General features: G+C 38.7%; 1 protein-coding gene across 10 annotated transcripts in view; it reads right to left on the reverse strand.

The window, feature by feature from the left end:
• UBAP1 (ubiquitin associated protein 1) overlaps positions 1-20,799 on the reverse strand; it is a 38,873-nt gene that overhangs the window by 9,256 nt on the left and 8,818 nt on the right. For 4 of the 10 annotated variants that reach the window (XM_036433528.2, XM_036433527.2, XM_036433520.2 and 1 more), the window contains exons 2-3: positions 20,681-20,725; positions 4,587-4,711 (exon numbers count right to left, since the gene is read on the reverse strand). In XM_036433528.2, coding sequence (XP_036289421.1) covers positions 4,587-4,711; positions 20,681-20,714 — 159 coding nt within the window. In that variant the 5' untranslated portion in view covers positions 20,715-20,725. Of the gene's footprint in view, positions 1-4,586; positions 4,806-20,680; positions 20,726-20,799 lie in introns of those variants that run through there. The other 6 variants (XM_036433525.1, XM_036433521.2, XM_036433522.2 and 3 more) reach the window with 3 other exon arrangements.

Below are 20,799 nucleotides of genomic sequence, written 5' to 3' on the forward strand. Positions count from 1 at the left end.
GCCATTTGTATATTTGTAACATCATTCGCAGACCATACAAAATTATCAATTTAAAAATTAGCCTGCTTCCCCTGGCCGGCTTGGCTCAGTGAATAGAGTGTTGGCCTGTAGACTGAAGGATCTCAGGTTCGATTCCGGTCAAGGACATGTACCTTGGTTGCGGGCACATCCCCAGTGAGGAGTGTGCAGGGGGCAGCTGATCAATGTTTCTCTCTCATCAATGTTTCTAGCTCTCTATCCCTCTCCCTTCCTCTCTGTAAAAAAATAAATAAATAAATAATATTTTTTTTAAATCAGCCTGCTATATTTGGTCAAACATTTAATTAATGCCTTGGCAAGGCCAGACCAACCGAATGATTTCACAGGCCTTATATGGCCTGCGGGCCAGATGATTTCACCCTTGCTCTAAACACTTCCCCAGCAATGCCACATGTCTCTTATGGGCAGCAAACTGGGCTTTAGGCCTTAAGGTCTCTATTATCTAGCACAAATGTCCTAATAGATCATGTGCTGGATGATGATAATCCCTAACATTTAAGAAGCACTTACAAGGTACCATGCATGATTTGAAGCAGAGTTTATGTAATGACTCTAGATTTCTCAACAACCCTTTAAAGAAGGTACCACTGCCCCAGGTAATAAAACTGTTAAGAGGTAGAGCCTGGATTTGAATCCAGGCAATCTAACTAAATACTCTATGCTTCTTAAACCACAATCAACTTATAATGAATAGATTGTACTCAAAGTGCAGGAAAACTGCTTATTAAATCTAGACATATTCAAATTAAGATTTTTACAGAGTAAATTGCATAAGAATTTACTTAATGGATTCTTAACAATACCTTACAGTATACAGCTCAATTTATAAAAATGTCATTTGCACACCTGAAAAAATATACTATTATATGAAACTAAATCCATATAATTTTTTTCTCCAGGAATAGGAAGAAAAAACCTCCGATGCTCACCCTAAAGCACCAAAGCTAATTAATGTCTTGTGTGCACGTTGGAGACACATTAAGAGTGAAAGAAGGGGAAAGAAGAGAAAAGAGAAGAAGAAAACTCTGGTCATTTCCAAGCCTTTCAGCTTCAAACACAAAAGAAGCCTGGAAATGCGCCTATCAAGTTAACTTACACCCCTGAGCCAGCTGCTGGGCATCAGGAAGGCGCCTGGGGATTACAGTGCTTCCTTTCTATCACTAACAGCATAGTAAGAAAACAGCACTTGGGCAAAGACTGCTGCTTGTAACTGTGGAGGAAATCCAATTTTGCAAGTGGTTTCCTCTACCAAAAACTGAGGCTGTAACCAACTTTCTGATGCCTGTGAACACAGGTGTCCGATGTTTTATTCCCCAAAATAACCAGAAATGTCTTTCCTTTTTAATAAAACCTTTACCAAGCTTTTGGTTTTTAATTACTAAAGTAATATAGAACATAGAAAAATACAGGGGGGAAAAATAACAGGAATATTACAGTGAAAAATAAGAGTGTGGTTTGAGTGTACTATAATAAATAGTAAAAAAAAATTTTTTTTAAATTATGGAATATTAGGAACCAGAATAAGCATTTTAAGTGCATTATTTTGTTTAATTCTTACAATAACTTTAAAAGCTAATTATTCCCATTTTACAGATGAGGAAATGAAGGCTTGGGGAGTTTAAGCAATCTGTACAGGATGACACAGCAATTCCAGCCCCTTGAGTGACACCAGAATCCACTCTAAACCTTTACACTAAGGACCACCCCCCACTGCTGTGGCTCCCACTACCACCTGGACCCTGGGGGCAAGGGTTATATATGTTCTTTCCACTTGCTCTCTTGATGAATTTTCAATTGAAAAATGGAATTCGTACTACCATATAAGAGCAAATAAGGCAAAGTTATAGGAAACTTCAAGTTAGCCATCTATGACTGTAGGCCTGATTCTTCTCTGTATTGGGAGGGATCCAGCAACAATACCACAGCCAAATTCCCCATGGAGACCCCATGCAGACCAAATTTAATGATAATCTGCAATTACAGAACAAAAAAATTTCAGCTGGCCCATACTGGAATAGAGCTCAGAGCCTAGATTTCCCTTTTTGTTACTACTGGGTGTTATGAGTATAGTGAACACTGATCAAACAAACAGAAAATTCACAGCATTCAAAACAAGTTTTCTGAATCTGTCAACGAAGTGGTGAATAATATGAGAATAAAAGTGGAGGTGTACAGCCAAAGTGCCCATCAGCAAGTGAGTGGATTAAAAAACTGTGGCACATCTACACAATGGAATACTAAGCTGCTATAAAAAAGAAGGATCTCTTACCATTTGCAACAGCATGGATGGATCTGGAGAGCATTATGCTAAGCAAAATAAGCCAGTCAGAGAAAGATAAATATCACATGATCTCACTCATTTGTGGAATATAATGAACATTATAAACTGATGGACAAAATAGATTCAGAGACATAGAAGAATCAGACCATCCAACCTCAGAGGGAAAGCAAAGGTGGGGTGGGGTAAAAGATCAACTAAAGGACTTGTATGCATGCATATAAGCATAACCCATGGACACAGACAGTAGAGGGGTGAGGGCATGTGCTGGGGGTGGGAACAGGTGGGGAGAGGTTAATAGGGGGAAAAGGAGACATATGTAATACTTTAAACAATAAAGAATTATTAAAAAAAAAAAGGATGGAGGTGTTTTTTAATTATATTGCTAATAGTATTCTGCACACAGAGAGGTATTTACCAAATACTTGTTGTTGCAAATAAAAGTCACCAAACAAAACAAGGTAAAACATTATAAGGGAAATCTATATCTTTCTGGTCCAATAGTCTCCAAACACAAAAGGAGTATCAGTCAATTCAGTATTCAAAAATATATAAAATACTCAATATCATTAGTAATTAAGGAAATGTACATCAAAACCACAATAAGAGACTATTACAGAATATAATGAGAACTGGCAAGGATATGGAGGGATTAAAACCCTCATGCAGTGTGGGTGTGATTATAAAATAATTCAACCATTTTGGAAAAGTCTGCCAATTCCTCAAAAGGTTAGTTTCCATGTGGCCCAGCAATTCCACCCCTAGGTATATACCCAAGAAAACTGAAAGCCTATGTCCACACAAAAACCTGTATACAAATGTTCATAGCAGCATTACTCCTAATAGTCAAAAAGGAGAACCCACTAAAATATGTATCAACTGATGAATAAAATATGATATTGATACAATGAAGTTATTCAGTTATAAAAATAAATGAAGTACTAATATTTCATTCATACAATATGGACAAACCTTGAAAACATTATGCTAGGTGAAATAAGCCAGTTATAAAAGGCTATATGTTGTATTATTCCATTTTATATGATATGTCCAGAACAGGCAAATTTATAGAGACAGAAAGTAAACAGTGTTTGCGAGGTGCTGGGGCGGGGTAAGGGAAAATAGCGAGTAACTACTGTTCGTGAGCACTGGGGTTTTTTGGGGGTGATGAAAATGTTCTGAAATTAGATCATAATAATGGTTACACAACTCTGAATATACAAAAAAACACTTATGTGCACACCTTAAAAGGGTGATTTTTATGGTATGTAAATTATATCTTAGTAAAGCTGTTATTTTTAAAAATATAACTGAAATATTCCCACTATGATTACTCAATGCATATAGACTAAAAGATACAACAAAGAATCCTTTTTAGAATGACATACTAATGCCTTATTAAATCCCCCATGAACAGAACTTTGAAAAAAAAAGTATACCTATTATATTTTAAAAAATCTTAAGTTACAGGAAGAAGTGTTTGAATGAGCAGTGGACTGTTTTTCCACTTGATTCTTAAACTGTAGCTCCTTGAGGACAGTAATTAAGGCATTTCTCTCTATCCTCAGCCTCACAGACACCACTCAAAGGCAAGCATTCAAAATGTGTACCGAAGGAAGAAAGGAAGTCGTATAACATCGGTCTCTTTGCTGTTTTCAAGAATTCTATATATACATTTATATATAACTGAGCTTTAAAGATGAGAGGGTTGAGAAAGGTTTTGAGAAGATGGCATTTCAGCACAATTCTAGAAGAGCAACAGTTTTTAGTATGGTGAGAAAGAGAAAAATACCCCAAGTGGAAGTAACAGCTCATGAAAAAAAGCATTTTATATACACAGTATATTCAACAAATTGCTAGTAACCTAGTTTGGAGGGAACATGAATAGACTAGACAGTAATGGGGAGATACAACAGAGAGAGAAATGTTATCTAACTCTAGTGACAGAGATAATGAGGATATTAATAAAGAAAAGGAAAAGAAGTAAATAAATAAAATAGGCAATGGGAATTCATTTTAGACAAGGCACAGAATTCCAGGAATATACAATCTAACAGATTACACAAGATCTGTAATAGATATATAGACACGTGTGTGTGTGTGTGTGTGTGTGTGTGTGTGTGTGAGACACACAATGTAAGCCAAGCAATAACAAGCTATAAAAAATACAGATATGAAAATGGGTTTTTTTTTCCATTTCACTGCACATCAAATTCTTACTCATTAAATTTTTAAATGCACTAAACTTTAACTAAATATCACCACTTACCTGTACTTCTCTGACAACCTGCAAACAATCAGGCAGGGAGAAGCCAATAGGTAGACCAACTTTAGCTGGTGTTTTGAATTTGTCTCCTATCTTAAATGGGACATCATCAAGGTAACTGAAAGTCCCTACAATCAAAAATAAAGTAGAAAATATCAGCAAAAATCTTATTTGTTTTGCTATAAACTTATGTCTAGGATATAACATTAATATGTGCTATCCTAAGACTAGAAGTTCCTTCTCTGACTGCTTACCTTCTCTCCTGACCCCAGATCTCTAAAGAAAAATCCTACTTGATCTTAATAGGGTTTATTTTCAAATATACATAGTGTAAAAGCCAAAGTTCTAGAGGACTAAAAAGTCTCCTCAATGCTCACAACCTCTCTTCCTTCAATCTCTAATAGTCGCCTCCTAGCTCACACTCACTAAGTCACAGTCACAACTCGCTCAAATGCAAGTCACAAATTCTGCACTGGCTGCTCTATCTGGGATGTTCTTCTCAGATATTCATGTGACTTATTCCGTTATCCCTTTAAAGTATTTGCTCAAATATTACTCTCTCAGTGAGGTTTACCCTGATCACCCTATTTAAAATTACTACCACACCCTTACCACAATACTCCCATGTTACCATCTATCTTTTCCCCATAGCATTTACTCCCTTCTAACATATTATATAATTCACTTTATAATTATACTTATTGTCTATTTTGCCCAATGAAATGTAAGTTCCTTGTAGGCAAGTATTTAAGATGATTTTACTCACTAGTCTCAAAACCTACAACACTGCCTGGCACGTATTGGGCATTTAGTAAATACTGTTGAATTGATGACAGAATCTCCACAAAAGAACCTCTTAGATTAGGATTTCTCTACTTCAGTAGGAATCACTTTTTAATTACTATAAAGAATTACTCTAGCCAAAGCCGGTTTGGCTCAGTGGTAGAGCGTCGGTCTGCGGACTGAAAGGTCCCGGGTTCGATTCCGGTCAGGGGCATGTACATTGGTTGCAGGCACATTCCCTGTAGGGGGTGTGCAGGAGGCAGCCGGTCGATGTTTCTCTCTCATCGACGTTTCTAGCTCTCTGTCTCTCTCCCTTCCTCTCTGTAAAAAATCAATAAAATATATTTAAAAAAAAAAAAGAATTACTCTAGGTTTTTGTTTTCAAGGCTACATTCTGGATAGATGTGTAAATATTTGAAGCGCAGCACTTATGAAAAAAAAAGGAAAGCCCTGAGCAATGTTGCTCAGTAGTTAAGAGTGTCTGACCACATACCTATGGGTCACTGGTTAAGGGCACATACCTGGATTGTAGGTTAGATCCCCAACCCCAGTTGGGACACAGGGACAAGGCAACCAATCAATGTATCCCTCTCACCGAGATGTTTTTCCCCTTCTCTCTCTCCCCCTCCCCATTCCACTCTCTAAAAATCAATGGAAAAAAATAACCTCAGGTGAGGATTAACAACAACAAAAAAAAAAAAAGAAAAAGAAAAGGAAAACCACAGGAACCAGATTAGGATTATCTTTAACTCCCTAGAGGTTGTCTGCCAACCTGGCCAGTGTGGTTCAAAGGTTGAACATCAACCTATGAACCAGGTCACAGTATAATCCCCAGGTTGGTGGTTCGGAGTATGGGTTTGATCCCCAATAAGGGGGCTTGGAGGAGGCAGACAGCCAATTATTATTTCTCATTACTGATGTTTCTATCTCTTCCTCTCCCTTCCTCTCTGAAATAAGTTTAAAAAAATATCCTATAGCTCTGGCCAGTTTGGCTCAGTAGATAGAGTGTTGGCCTGCAAACTGAAGGGTCCCAGGTTCAATTGTGGTCAAGGGCATGTACCTTGGTTCTGGGCACATCCCCATTAGGGGGTGTGCAAGAGGTAGCTGATTGATGTTTATCATCAATGTTTCTAACTCTATATCCCTCTCCCTTCCTCTCTGTAAAAAATCAATATATATATATATATATATATATATATATATATATATATATATATATTTAAATATCCTATAATATAAAAAGATAATATGCAAATTGACTGAACAGCAGAATGAATGGTCGCTATGACATGCACTGACCATCAGGGGGCGGGCACTTAACTCAGGAGCTTCCCCCTGGTGGTCAGTGCACTCCCACAGTTGGTGAGCCTCTCCCACCTCTGTGGCAGTGCTAAGGATGTCAGTCAGACATCCCCCAAAGGCTCCCAGACTTCAAGAGGGCACAGGCCAAGCTGAGGGATTCCCCCCTAACCCCAGTGCACAAAATTCGTGCACTGGGTCTCTAATATTTAAATAAATAAAGGTTGTTTGTCTATCACAGCTGAATAATACAGAAAGACCAGGATACCATCACAGATTTATATAGTCAGACAAAATGAGAGCGCCTCTTATATGATTCTCATTACCTATACCAGGGGTGTGGAATGTCTGGCCCAGGCCATACAAGGCCCATGAAATCATTTGGTCTAGCCCACCAAGGCATTAGGGGTTGGTTAATGAAATGTTCGACCACATATAGCAGGCTAATATTTAAGTTTATAATCTTGTATGGCCCTTGAATAATGTTATAAATATACAAATGGCCCTTGGCAGAAAAAAGGTTCCCCACCCCTGATCTATACACTCTAAACAGGACAGTGGGTTCTTTCTTGGACCAGATTTGTGGCTAAGTTACTGGTAGACCATCACAGACAATGAAACATACTTGATAAAATGAATTTTGGCCGTAGCCAGTTTGGTTCAGTGGGTAGAGCATCGACCTGTGGACTGAAGGGTCCTGGATTCGAATCCGGTCAAGGGCATAGGCCCAGGTAGTGGCCTCAATCGCCAGTAGGGGCCGTACGACAGGGGGCATGCAGGAGGCAGCCAATCAATGATTGGATATTAGCAACTACTAAAATAAGGTTTATTTCTAAGCCTCACACTAGTGTATTTTCTTGAGTCCTAATAGAATAAAAGACCTCTGCCATGAGGATGACTTCTTTCCCTTTTAAGAACCCTATAGATTAAAAGACCTAGCAAGGACAAGATATATTTGTAATCTTGTCATCATATCCAACCTTGTGTAGGTATTGGTCTGATACACCTGCAACCTCCATCAGGAAGAAGACCCCTGCTCCCTGCCCTTGCCCACAGCTGGAATCAAAACATTCTCATTCAGCTTGCAAATTAAATCCATAAGTATTCAATTTAATAATTTTTCTGGGGCATAAGTATAATTATTAACACTAGGGAAATTTCCAAGTTGGTCATACCCTTATAAGTACTGTTTTTCAGCTGGCAATAGCTATCACATTCCCACCCTTATTTACTTGATTGAAAAATTTTATTCCTTTAAGAATGAGCGCCTCCCTTCTCAATCTCAGAATACCTAATTCACGCCACCTCATATCTTACCTGTGTTATTAATATTTTGTTTCCATCGACAATATTTATCAAATGATGGGAATGAAGCATTGATCAGCTGTCTTCTCCATGCCCCCTAGGGGGGGATTGTACTTCCCCAGAGACTTTAAGTGATAATTTGAATGTTCCTTAGTAAGAGATAAATGTCTTATCTCTACATCCCCCAAGTTCAGTATAATGTCTGGCAGATGAGATTTGCTCAATAAGTGAAGAACAAATAAAGAAGATATGGTCTTCTACTTCTTTCATATTTAACTCTCAGCCCCACACTAACTCACATTCAATTAATATTAAAATTCAAAATTATTTACCTAAAATGGCAAAGCTAGTCATGAAAATGTTTTAATAGAGTACTCATATTAAGACACAGCACATTTATAAGATTCTGGACAAAGTCACAAAAATGTAACAGGTGAAAAAAAAATCACCTAGCATCACCTAGCTTGCCAACAAAACCAAGTGCTGGTTACAACACTAAAACCTTCTGCAACTAATAAAATCTTTATGTTATAGAGGTTAAAAACAAAGCTCTTTTTAATTTTAAACAATTTTTATCTGTCTTCCATGAAAATGAGTGCTCAAATGTTCCTGAAAATTATAGTCTATTTTTGGCTAGTATCCTGATTAATTGGAAACAAAGTTGAAATTAGCATTTTCTAAGCAGTACTAGAAAAATAAAATCAAGTTAACAATAAAAAAAATTAAGTATTTTGTTTAAGGTATGATACATATTACAAAAAACCCTACCCATAGTAACACAGGCCTATACAATATACAAATATAAGAAAATCTATCCACATTAATCCTAACAAAATTTTCTTAAACAGTTCTATTATACAGTAATGAAAAATTTGGGGGAGACTATAAAAATTACTAAAGATATCTGAGACTGAGAATATCTCGCAAGAAAGTTGTTCAGTTTCCTTGTCTACCTTTCAGTTAGGAAACTCTAATAGTGTTACATACATCAGTGACTTAATATTCTATAGATGGAACTAGGCCCTGGTTTAGGGACAGACAAAATCAACTAGAACACCTTTAACATCTAAATAAGCACCAGTTACAGGTATCTGCTTTAAAAAGTAGTTTTAGACTGGCCAGCATGGCTCTGCATTTGAGCATCGACTTATGAATCAGAAGGCTCAAGGCGCATGGCCAGGTTGCAGGTTTGATACCCAGTGAGGGGATACCCAGTGTGAGGCATAGAGGAGGCAGGCAATCAATGATTATCTCCCCCTCTCTAAAATCAATAAAAATGTTTTTTAAACGTAAATAAAATAAAATAAAAATCAGCTTCATTTCACTAACAAAGTCAATGCCATGGTGATTTAGCACATCCCCTAACCTTCCCTTAGTCCTTTAAACTTTGTTAACTGGGATTGAAAGTTGTGTAATTATTGGGAGGAGGAGATAGAAATAAAGAACAAAAAGGCATTTAAAGAGCCAAGATCGGTTTGGCTCAATGGATAGAGCGTCGGCTTGGGGACTGAAGGGTCCCGGGTTCGATTCCGGTCAAGGGCATGTGCCTTGGTTGCGGGCATATCCCCAGTAGGGGGTGTGCAAGAGGCAGCTGATCTATGACTCTCTCATATCGATGTTTCTAACTCTCTCTCTCTCTCCCCCTTCCTCTCTGTACAAAAATCAATAAAATATATTTTTTATTTAAAAATAAATAAATAAATAAATAAATAAAGGCATTTAAAGAGATGGCAACAAAAAAAGCAACATTTTGAATAATTACAAAGAATATATTTTGCAAATATAACCATGCCTTAGGAACTATTCATTTTTTTCCAACATATCAGAATATATATTTAAACACATCAATTTCTCTTTTTTTCTCAATACATTTTCATTTTTAAATAGATTCAATAAAAACTCAACCTATATGGACCAGAGAACTAAGCATTGTGGCTAACAATTTCCTGGCTCACCCCAAACACCTTCAGTTTCAGTCTTTGTTACCGAAAATCTTTCTAAAACGTCTGAGCCCATTTTTCTATGTTCAATTTAGAAAAAGAAAGTGTATCTGATAACTGGGGCTATGGCAGTCCTTGAAGTCAGGTTCTGCACATCACTTTGCATTATATCATGGTGGAAAAGACTGGGCTGCATGTGTCATGACTCATTATAAATTCCGGGAAGACTTCATTCTGTTCTCTTTCTTTCTAAATTGCTAATATGCTTATGATCTTGTGACCTATTTGTTTTTCGGGGGGGGGTGGGGGGGGAAAGCTACAATTCCATGTGGAAGAGAAATTCCTAATAGAAGGAAGCAAATGGATTATGCTTAATTCTGGTTTTACTGTTAATTCAAATTTATCCAAACAGGTTTTGAAAAAGAACAGATCAAACAAAATGAGTCCTAACCAGTTTGAGTCAGCCTGCGGACTCAAGGGTCCCAGGTTCGATTCTGGTCAAGGGCATGTACCTTGTTTGCAGGCACATCCCCAGTAGAGGGAGTGCAGGAGGCAGCTGATCGATGTTTCTAACTTCTCTATCCCTCTCCCTTCCTCTCTGTAAAAATCAATAAAATATATATATTTTTAAATTATGTGGAAAATTGCAATTTCATGATTGGGTAATCACTACCTTAAAGGCTAAATCAGGTAACACTTGCAAAATCAGATAGATAGGTATATAGATAGTATATGTGTGTGTGTATCTCTCTCTCTCTCTTTCACACACACACACAACACACACACACACACACACACACACACACACACTTACATAGAGATCTGCTAGAAAAAGTAGGAAGGAAATGTTACTCATACCCTAACAACAGAAACAAGCCAGATAACCTGCAAAATGAACTTTTTAATATACACTATTAGGTAAAAAAAAATAAGACACACAAGCAAGAAAACATGATCCATCAAGAAAGGAACCAATCATCAGACTCAAATCCAGAGATGGCTAAGAAATTGGAATTATTAGTTTTAAAAATAACTCTAATAAACATGTTAAAGGATCTAAAAGATAAACATGTGTGAGCAGAAGGGGAATTTCAACAGAGATGGAAATATAAAGAGACAACTGGAGATGCTAGAAATAAAAAAATGCAGTATCAGAGAAGAAAATTTTAATAGTTCATAAGCCAGGCTATTCACTAATTAGATGATAATACTCAGGAGAAGAAAGAATCAGAGAACTTAGGTTAAAAAAACTTTTTTGTTTTTGCCGAAACCGATTTGGCTCAGTGGATAGAGCATCGGTTTGCGGACTGAAAGGTCCCGGGTTCGATTACGGTCAAGAGCGTGTACACTGGTTGCAGGCACATCCCCGGTCGGGGAGTGTGCAGGAGGCAGCTGGCCGATGTTTCTCTCTCATCGATGTTTCTAGCTCTCTATCCCTCTCTCTTCCTCTCTATAAAAAATCAATAAAAAATATATATTTTTTTAAAAAATTGTTTTTTTACCTGAATGGTGCCTGGCCAGGTGGTTCAGCTGATTGGAGTGCTGTCCCATACACCAAATGGTTGTGGGTTCTACTGTCTAGTAGGGGCATGTTCCCTAGTCAGGACACATACCTAGGTTGCAGGTTAGATCCCTAGTAGGGATATATTCAGGAGGCAACCAATCAGTGTTTTTCTCTTTCTCTCCTTCTCCCTTCCTCTCTCTCTAAAAAAGCAATAAAAACATATCACCAAGTGAGGATTAAAAAAAAAGAGAGAGAGAATACAAATACAAAGAGAAAACAAAAATGAAACAAAACCTTAAGAGATCTCTGGAACATTATCAAACAATCTAATGCATATGTAATTAAGAGTTTCAAAAGGTTAAGAAAAAGATAATGGAGCAGAAAAAATGTGTTAAGAGATAATGGCTGCAAATTTTCTAAAAGTGATTAAAAAAAAAAAAAAATCAACCCACAGATCCCAGAAGTTTAGCTAACGCTAAGCAAAATAAATACATAGAAATCACACCAAGGTACATAATAGTCAAAATATTGAAAACAAAAAAGAAAACCTTGAAAAAAGGGTGGCAGCATATGACATACAGGAGAACAATTAAATGATGGTCAACTTCTCTAACACTATAAAGCATTAACAGATGAACATTTAAAATATAAAATAACCTTTTTCTAAAATATAAAATACCTTTTTTATTACTAATCAGAAAAAGTATTTCAATATCTTAGCAGAAATTAAATCAAGAGCAAAGTGCACCTCTTTAGAGGTTAGCTAAATGGTCATAAATTGGACAGCTAGGCCTTTCAAAGGAGGAAGTTTACTTTTATTAAGTCTAATTAATTATAGAGACATGTTTTCCTAAATTAGAATCTCAAGGTATTTTTTTTAGATATTAAAAAAATACTTTGTTGATGCCGAAACCGGTTTGGCTCAATGGATAGAGCGTCGGCTTGGGGACTGAAGGGACCCGGGTTCGATTCCAGTCAAGGGCATGTACCTTGGTTTCGGGCATATCCCCAGTAGGGGGTGTGCAAGAGGCAACTGATCGATGACTCTCTCTCATCGATGTTTCTAACTCTCTCTCTCTCTCACTTCCTCTCTGTACAAAATCAATAAAATATTTTTTTTTTTAAATAAATACTTTGTTGAAATATTTTTTAGATTCTCTTAAGTAACTTATGGAAAATAACTTTTCTTTTCAGGTGAGACAAGTAGTTAATGAGTTAAAAATTAAAGAGGATTGCCATAGCTGGTTTGGCTCAGTGGGTAAAGTGTCTGCCCTCAGACTGAAGGATGGGAGTTGACTCTCATCAACAGGGAGACCCGAATCAACCCTGGATCCCAGCCCCCATTGGGGCACGTGCAGGAGGCAATCAAACAATGTGTCTCTCTCACATTAATGCTTCTCTCTATCTCTCTCTAAAAATCAATAGAAAAACATCCTCAGTTGAGGAATAGCAAAACAAAAAATTAAACAGGACTGACATTTTTTTTAAATATATTTTTATTGATTTTTCACAGAGAGGAAGAGAGAGGGACAGAGAGCCAGAAACATCGATGAGAGAGAACCATCGATCAGCTGCCTCCTGCACGCCCCCCACCGGGGATGCGCCCGTAACCACAGCACATGCCCTTGACCGGAATCGAACCCGGGACCCTTCAATCCGCAGGCCGACGCTCTATCCACTAAGCCAAACCGGTCCCAGCAGGACTGACATTTTAAAGCACTAGAATCCAAGAAAGGCCTGATTTAAACTAAGCCAAGGGTTTGTAATATACATAAGGATAATATTTTTAAAGATCTTCGAAAAGTTACTGTTTATATCTCTCATTGTGCTATTTAAGAACACTGTATATGGTTATTAATGACAGTGGAAGAAGTTCAACCTTGATTTGAAAGATGGTAAATCAAATATGAGTCATAAGACAGCACAGCACAAGAGCTGATCAGCCCAAATATGTAAATAGAAAAAAAGCATTTACGTGAGAGCAGTTATCTCCTTGTCCACACCCCAAATGTGATAGAAGACTTACACACACTACACACCACACACACACACACACACACTGACACCCCCCCCCCCATGGATTACTTAGGGGAATACTCTAAATTTCTATCAGACACTCTCTTGACCAAAAGATACAAATCGAGCTATATGATGCTAGCCACTAAAGCTGAAAAGATCAAGTAGCAAGACACAACATAACTGGGGTGCCCATTTTTGACCTGGTGCATTCTACACAAGGAAGCCAAGAAAGCAAGACTATGTATGTAACAGAAGAATTAAAATGGATCATATTTCACAAAGAAAACAATGAGGAAAATCTATTTAGCTTTCTGAGGGACAAAGAAAATAGTTTTCTGGTTTTCTAAGTTCAGCTTTATATGACCAGGCTGAACTTGATTTCCTTCACTCAAATATCTACAAGATTGCCAATTATTCTCCAACTATTACCTTTAATTTTTATTTCTTAAACTACATAATACTTAAAAATAAGATTCTTAATCTAAAAACCCAACCAAAGTCACTGAAACTCAAATGAGAGCTCAGCAGATAAAAGCAGAAGAAGCCAAAGAGAGAAAGAGAAATCTTTTCTCAAGTTTTACTCAGGTAGAATGTTTCATTCAACAATAAACTCTGGTTAGGAATGTAAGAGAGAGGAAGTTCTAAAAAAGCCTTTATTGATTAGACAACCTCAGATTATAGTATCTCTAAATGGTTTAACAGAAACACATAACTTGGGGTCCAACTTATTTTCACTCCAATCTTAAAAAGAGTTCCCGCCGAAACCGGTTTGGCTCAGTGGATAGAGCGTCAGCCTGGGGACTGAAAGGTCCTGGGTTCGATTCCGGTCAAGGGCATGTACCTGGGTTGCGGGCACATCCCCAGTAGGAGGTGTGCAAGAGGCAGCTGATCGGTAATTCTCTCTCATCGATGTTTCTAACTCTCTATCCCTCGCCTTTCCTCTCTGTAAAAAATCAATAAAATATATATATATTTTTTTAAAAAGAGTTCCCTAAAGTTAAAGATAGAAAGCTTTCTTTTTAAAATAAAACTCTAAATTTAAATTTTTAATTTTTGCTATTTCCTATCACATGGCATTTGCTCTCTGTTCTTGGCTCTGTCCTCTCTTTTCTCCTAAAAAAGGAGTGCAGAGGCAACTTCAGATCTGCTTCTCTTATCATTTAAATACAATCATGGATCACTTAACAACAGAGACACATTCTGATACCTTGGAGGGTGGTTTCATCACTGTACAAACTAATCAGAAAGTACACTCACACAAACCTAGACACTACAGCCCACTACACATAGACTTTACTAGTGGCCCAGTGCATAAAATTCATGCATGGAGAGAGGTTCCCTCAGCCCACCTTGTACTCTCTCCAATCGGGAACCCCTTGGGGGATGTCAAACTGCTGGTTTAAGCCCAATCCCACAACGGGCCTAAGCCAACATTTGGACATCCCTCACAATCTGGGACCACTGGCTCCTACCACTCACCTACCTGCCTGCCTGATTGCCCCTAAGCTCTCTGCCTGCCTGCCTCTAACTGCCCTTTCCTGCCGGCCTGATCTCACCCCCAACTGCTCTCCCCTGCCAACTTGATCGCCCCTAAATGCCTCTGCCTGCCTGACCACCCCTAACTGCTCTCCCCTGCCAGCCAATTTAGTTTTGATTGGTCGGTTTCTATGCCAGTCAGTGTCTCTGGGCTTATCTCTGGGCCTGATCAGAGCTGATCAGCAGCCCCCAAGGAGGCCCAGGGAGAAACAGAGGCGTGGCTGCTGGCAAAACCTGGAAAGAGAGAGGCAAAGCTGATCAACAGCTGCCAGAGGCTGCAGATCAGACCCTGCCTCTCTCTTCGAGCCTGATCTGCAAGCCCCCTCAGCAGTCAGTGCTGGGTCACCACGGCAGTTGAGCCTTTGGTTGATCATTATGGATCTTGGGTTTTTATATATTAGGATGGTTTAGCTTATGGCTCCTAGACTACAAACCTATATGTATAGCATGTTAATGCACTGAATACTGTATGCAACTATAGTACAATGGTAAGTATTTGTTTATCTAAATGTAAAAAGAGTACAATAAAAGTATGGTACAAAAGATAGAAAACAATACACCTGTGTAGGGCACTAACCATAAACAAAGCTCGCAGGACTGAAAATTGTTCTAAGTCAGTGAGTGAGTGAGTGGTTCATAGGGTTGACATTTAACCACTGAACCACGCTGACCAGGCTGATCATACAATCTTGAAGAACAAGAACAAAGTGATGGAAGGATTTGTATCGGGCTCATCTTGAGATGTCAATCTTCAGAAACATGTCCACAAGGTTTGCTTGGTTTCTTTTTTCCATCAGATTTGCTTCTAAGCAGATACTGTACCATAAATATCTCTGCTAATGAAAGTGTTGAGGTCCCTATTTTGAACTTTTTAAGGAGCTTGTTATAAGGTCTACAAAAGCTTTTGCTAAACCCTCCACTGTAAATTTTTTGGGGGGATGGGGGTCTTCTTTTTCCTTTCCTGCAATTTTGCTTTCTCTTGCCTCGTTTTCAGGTATGTGTTCCTGTTCCAATTACAATAACTCCCCATTAGTCAACTATTCAGGAACCACCTTTAAAAGCTGATCAATATCATCCTTATCCAGATAGGTTAAAGTTGTTTGCCATCTTAACCACATCTTGTTGATTTTTGCAACCTCCTCATGCTTGGCAAATCCTCTGAAGTCACACAAGAACCTCTTGAATGTCTGCTTCCGGATGCCATTCATACACTCTTTGGTGACACCACTCCAAGCTTGAGTAAGGTTCTTGTTGAAGTCATAGATGTTATAATCCTTCCAGGAATGCATCAGTGTCTTCCTCAGCTATAGAAAAGCCTGGGAAAGGTCCTCCACCAGGTGGTAGGCCTTAAAAGCTGCTATAACTCCTTGACTGCATCAAAGAGTTGTTTTTGGAGGGAGATTTATTTTTTTATTTATTTTTTAATATATTTTATTGACTTTGTACAGAGAGGAAGGGAGAGAGAGAGAAAGCTAAAAACATCGATGAGAGAGAGTCATCAATCAGCTGCCTCTTGCACACCCCCTACTGGGGATATGCCCGGAACCAAGGTACATGCCCTTGACCGGAATCGAACCCGGGTCCCTTCAGTCCCCAAGCCGATGCTCTATCCATTGAGCCAAACCGGTCTCGGCTGGAGGGAGATTTATATACCCTTAATTCTATAAGCTTTTCCCTATTTAAATTTTTTTAATTTTATTTTTTTATTTTGTGTGCAAGAGGCAGTAGATTAATAATTCTCTCTCATCACTCCCTTCCTCTCTGAAATCAATCAAAATATACATGTATATATAAAAGATTATATGATCACTCACTCAATTTCATTTCTAGAGCAACCACTCAATGTGGCTGCTTAGTGACATTAGCAATGGATATTTGTACACTAGAGGCCAAGATGAGCAAAACACAAGATTAAATCAAGCACTAAAGAAAATGACGCAATCAAGAGATGCAGCCCTAGCCGGTTTGGCTCAGTGGATAGAGCATCAGCCTGCAGACTGAAGGGCCCAGGTTCAATTCTGGTCAAAGGTACATGCCCAGGTTGGAGGTCCCAGGTAGAGGGCATGCAGGAGGGAGCCAATCAATGATTCTCTCTCATCATTGATGTTTCTTCCTCTCTGAAATCAATAAAAATGTATTAAAAAGCAAAGAGGTACAGTAAACATGAGATATCTAATCTGTTCCCAGCATAAAAAGGCATACTGTGCTATGGCAAACTTTTTTTATGTAAATACAGTAGTCTCTAAAATAATAAAGTGTCCTGGCCGGTATGGCTCAGTGGATATAACATCAGCCTGCAGACTGAAGGGTCCAGGGTTTGATTCTGGTCAATGGCACATGCCTGGGTTGCAGGCTTGATCCCCAGTGGGGATGGGGGGTGGGGGAGGTGTGCAGAAGGCAACCGATCAATGATTCTTTATCATCAATTATGTTTCTATCTCTTTCTCCCTCTCCCTTCCTTTATGAAATAAAAATGTTTAAAAAATAATAAAAAGTATAATACAGTAAATTCATAAACCAATAGCACAGTTGTTTATTATCAAGCATTATGTACCGTATACTATCAATAGTATTATTGTGTGCTATCTTACCTTATAAAAGAGTAACATGAAAATTAACAATCACTCTGCTCAAGCCACGCCCACCAGTCGATCAGAGCAAGGATGTAAATTAACCCCAGCCAACATGGCTGTAGCCATAGAGAGCAATTGAGAGAGGCTGGGGTTTCCCCAGCAAGGGAAGCCAAGCTTTCCATACTCCCTGGACAGCCTAGGCCTCCACTCAAGGCTACAAAGTTTCAATTATAGAAGATACATGAATCCCAACAGAAAGGGCTAAGGGCCACAGAGCGAGCAGGGGCTTGGCTCTGCTCCAGGATACAAAGTTTCAATTGTAGAAGGTAAATAAATTCCAGATACCAGGACCTCTGCTTGGGTCGCCATGGGGCATGGCCAGCCTGCAAACTACCACAGGCCCCTCACCCAGGCCACCCCACATCCCAATGGAACCCCCACCCTGATCCAGGACACCCTTCAGGGCAAACCAGCTGGCCCTCACCCATGCACCAGGCCTCTATCCTATCTAATAAAAGAGTAATATGCAGATTGAACATCACTCCAACACACAAGCTGGCTATCACCTGGTCAAAGATCCTGCCCCCATGTGGACACAAGATGGCCAGCAGGGGAGGGCAGTTGGGAGGCACCAGGCCTGCAACGGAGGGCAGTTGAGAGGGACCAGGTCTGCAAGGGAGGGCAGTTGGAGGCGATCAATCCTGCAGGGGAGGGCAGTTAGGGGTGGCCAGGCAAGCAGAGGAGGGAAGTTGGGCGCAAACAGGCTGGCAGGGGAGCAGTTAGACATCAATTAGGCTGGCATGGGAGTGGTTAGGGGTGATCAGGCTGACAGGCAGAAGTGGTTAGGGACAATCAGGAAGGCAGGCAGACAGGCGAGAAGTTGGGAGCCAGCAGTCCTGGATTGTGAGAGGGATGTCCGACTGCCCGTTTATACCCGATCCTGGTAGTGTCCCAGATTGGAGAGGGTGAAGGCTGGGCCGAGGGACACCTCCCTACCCCGTGCATGAATTTCGTGCACTGGGCCTTTAGTATTATTACAGTGTCTTCCTCATACTAGCATCACCACAAACACAAGTAATGCATTTTTATCCGACATGATTACACAGCTATCACATCACTAGGTGACAAGAATTTTTTAGCTCCATTGTAATTTATGGGACTTCCATCCTATATTCAATTTATTAACTAAAACATCATTATTTACTGTGCTTTGAAGGAGTCCTATAATAATCCTTACATAGGATAACTTATACAGGAGATCTGATGGCTGACCTGTATGTTAAATGCAAATTCCAGAATTTGAATTACTTAACCCCAAAGGGATTTAACAAAATATATGCAAGTAATGAGTGTATGTATATGTATAATACAATGGCGATTTGAAACATTAAAGCTGTTGTATAGTGTATATAAGCAAGTTGACAGCACAGTACCTGCTGTACCACCCTAAGTTCAATCATACAATCAAACAACTTCATAATCAGAAGAGCAGACAAACACATGTTGCAAAGTTGTCTAGCAAATCATTCTTACAATGACATATTTATAAAATGGAAGACCAGTTTCAAAACCCTTTTAAAGCTAGGCCAGCGTGACTCAGCGGTTGATCATGGACCTAAGAACCAGGAGGTCACAGGCAGCCGATCCATGATTCTCTCTCATCATGGATGTCTCTCTCTCCCTTCCTCTCCAAAATAAAAACATTAAAAAAAAAAAAAAAAAACCTTTCAAAAGTAATTGTGTTGTTTGGATATTTCTGTTCTTTCATTCTTATCTTCTATATGAAAAGAGTTCTTTAATTATGACTTCTTAGGCATCTCCATTCCTCCCAAGTGCAGATAATAAAGTTTATAAATGCCATATCTTAGAAAAAGATGGTAAACTATTAGTATTAGTGCAAAATTGTAATTACTACTATTGATACTTCTATAATACATTGATCTACTGATCATGGTTTATTTGTAGTGTATTACTGCCTTTTGGGGAGGGGCAACTAAATCAAAATATTAGCTAAAGGTTTAGAATTTTTCATACCTGAAATGGAGAAGAGCTCTGACCAGGGAATAAGTATTTCAAAATACCGTCAAAGAACAATGAAGCCCTTGCCAGTGTGGTTCAGTGATTAGAGCGCTGGCCCATGCACCAAAGGGTCTCAGGTTTGGTTCGATCCGAGCACATAGACCCATGTTGTGAGTTCAATCCCCAGTCGGGGCATGTGCAGTGAGGCAATCAATCACATCAATGTTTCTCCCTCCCTCCCTCCTCTTGAATCAACAAAAAAAAAATTCCAACAGTGAGGATTTAAGAAAAAGAACAACAAAAAGAGGCAGCTTCCCTAACCAACTCTAGGAATTTCAAGTACAATAACCACAGAGAGACAAACTCCATTTGATGAACTACATCAATATTAAAGCAACCTATAGAAACAGACTCATAGAGAACATACTGACGATTGCCAAAGGAAAGGGAGATTGGGGGAGGGCGCGCTGGATAAAAAAAAGGTGAAGGGATTAAGAAGTAAAAATTGACAGTTACAGGATAGTCCTGGGGATGTAAATTAAAGCATCAGGCATACAGTCAATAATATTGTAATAGCCGAGACCGGTTTGGCTCAATGGATAGAGCGTCGGCTTGGGGACTGAGGGACCCGGGTTCGATTCCGGTCAAGGGCATGTACCTTGGCTGTGGGCATATCCCCAGTAGGGGGTGTGCAAGAGGCAGCTGATTGATGACTCTCTCTCATCGATGTTTCTAGCTCTCTCTCTCTCTCCCTTCCTCTCTGTACAAAATCAATAAAATATATTTTTTTAAAAAATAATAATAATATTGTAATAACAATGTATGGTGTACTTGAAATATTTGGGGACCACCTTGTAAAGTTTATGATTATCTAACCACTATGCTGTACACCTTAAACTAATACAGAATACTGAATGTAAATAGTAATAGGAATAAAAATCCAAAGTAAAAAATATATATATTAAAGTTATCTGAAGTCCTAGGGAATGTATATGCTACCTTATACACTTTTATTTTCCTCAAGCTGCTCATTTATTATAAATAAAAAGGAGCACTTAAGTGATTTCAAATTTCTGATCAAATCAAAACTTAAAGCATAATATCTAATAGTCTACTTACCATGAAAATCTGCACCCAACTTCTTAGAAGCCATTTAGAACCTGAAAAACAAAGAAATATTTCTTAGACTCATGATGTCTTGAGAAAATATAAACAAATAGTTACAAGAAAATTGGCTG

This window comes from Pipistrellus kuhlii, unplaced genomic scaffold (assembly GCF_014108245.1).
Source record: "Pipistrellus kuhlii isolate mPipKuh1 unplaced genomic scaffold, mPipKuh1.p scaffold_m20_p_12, whole genome shotgun sequence".
Classification (NCBI taxonomy): Eukaryota; Metazoa; Chordata; class Mammalia; order Chiroptera; family Vespertilionidae; genus Pipistrellus; species Pipistrellus kuhlii.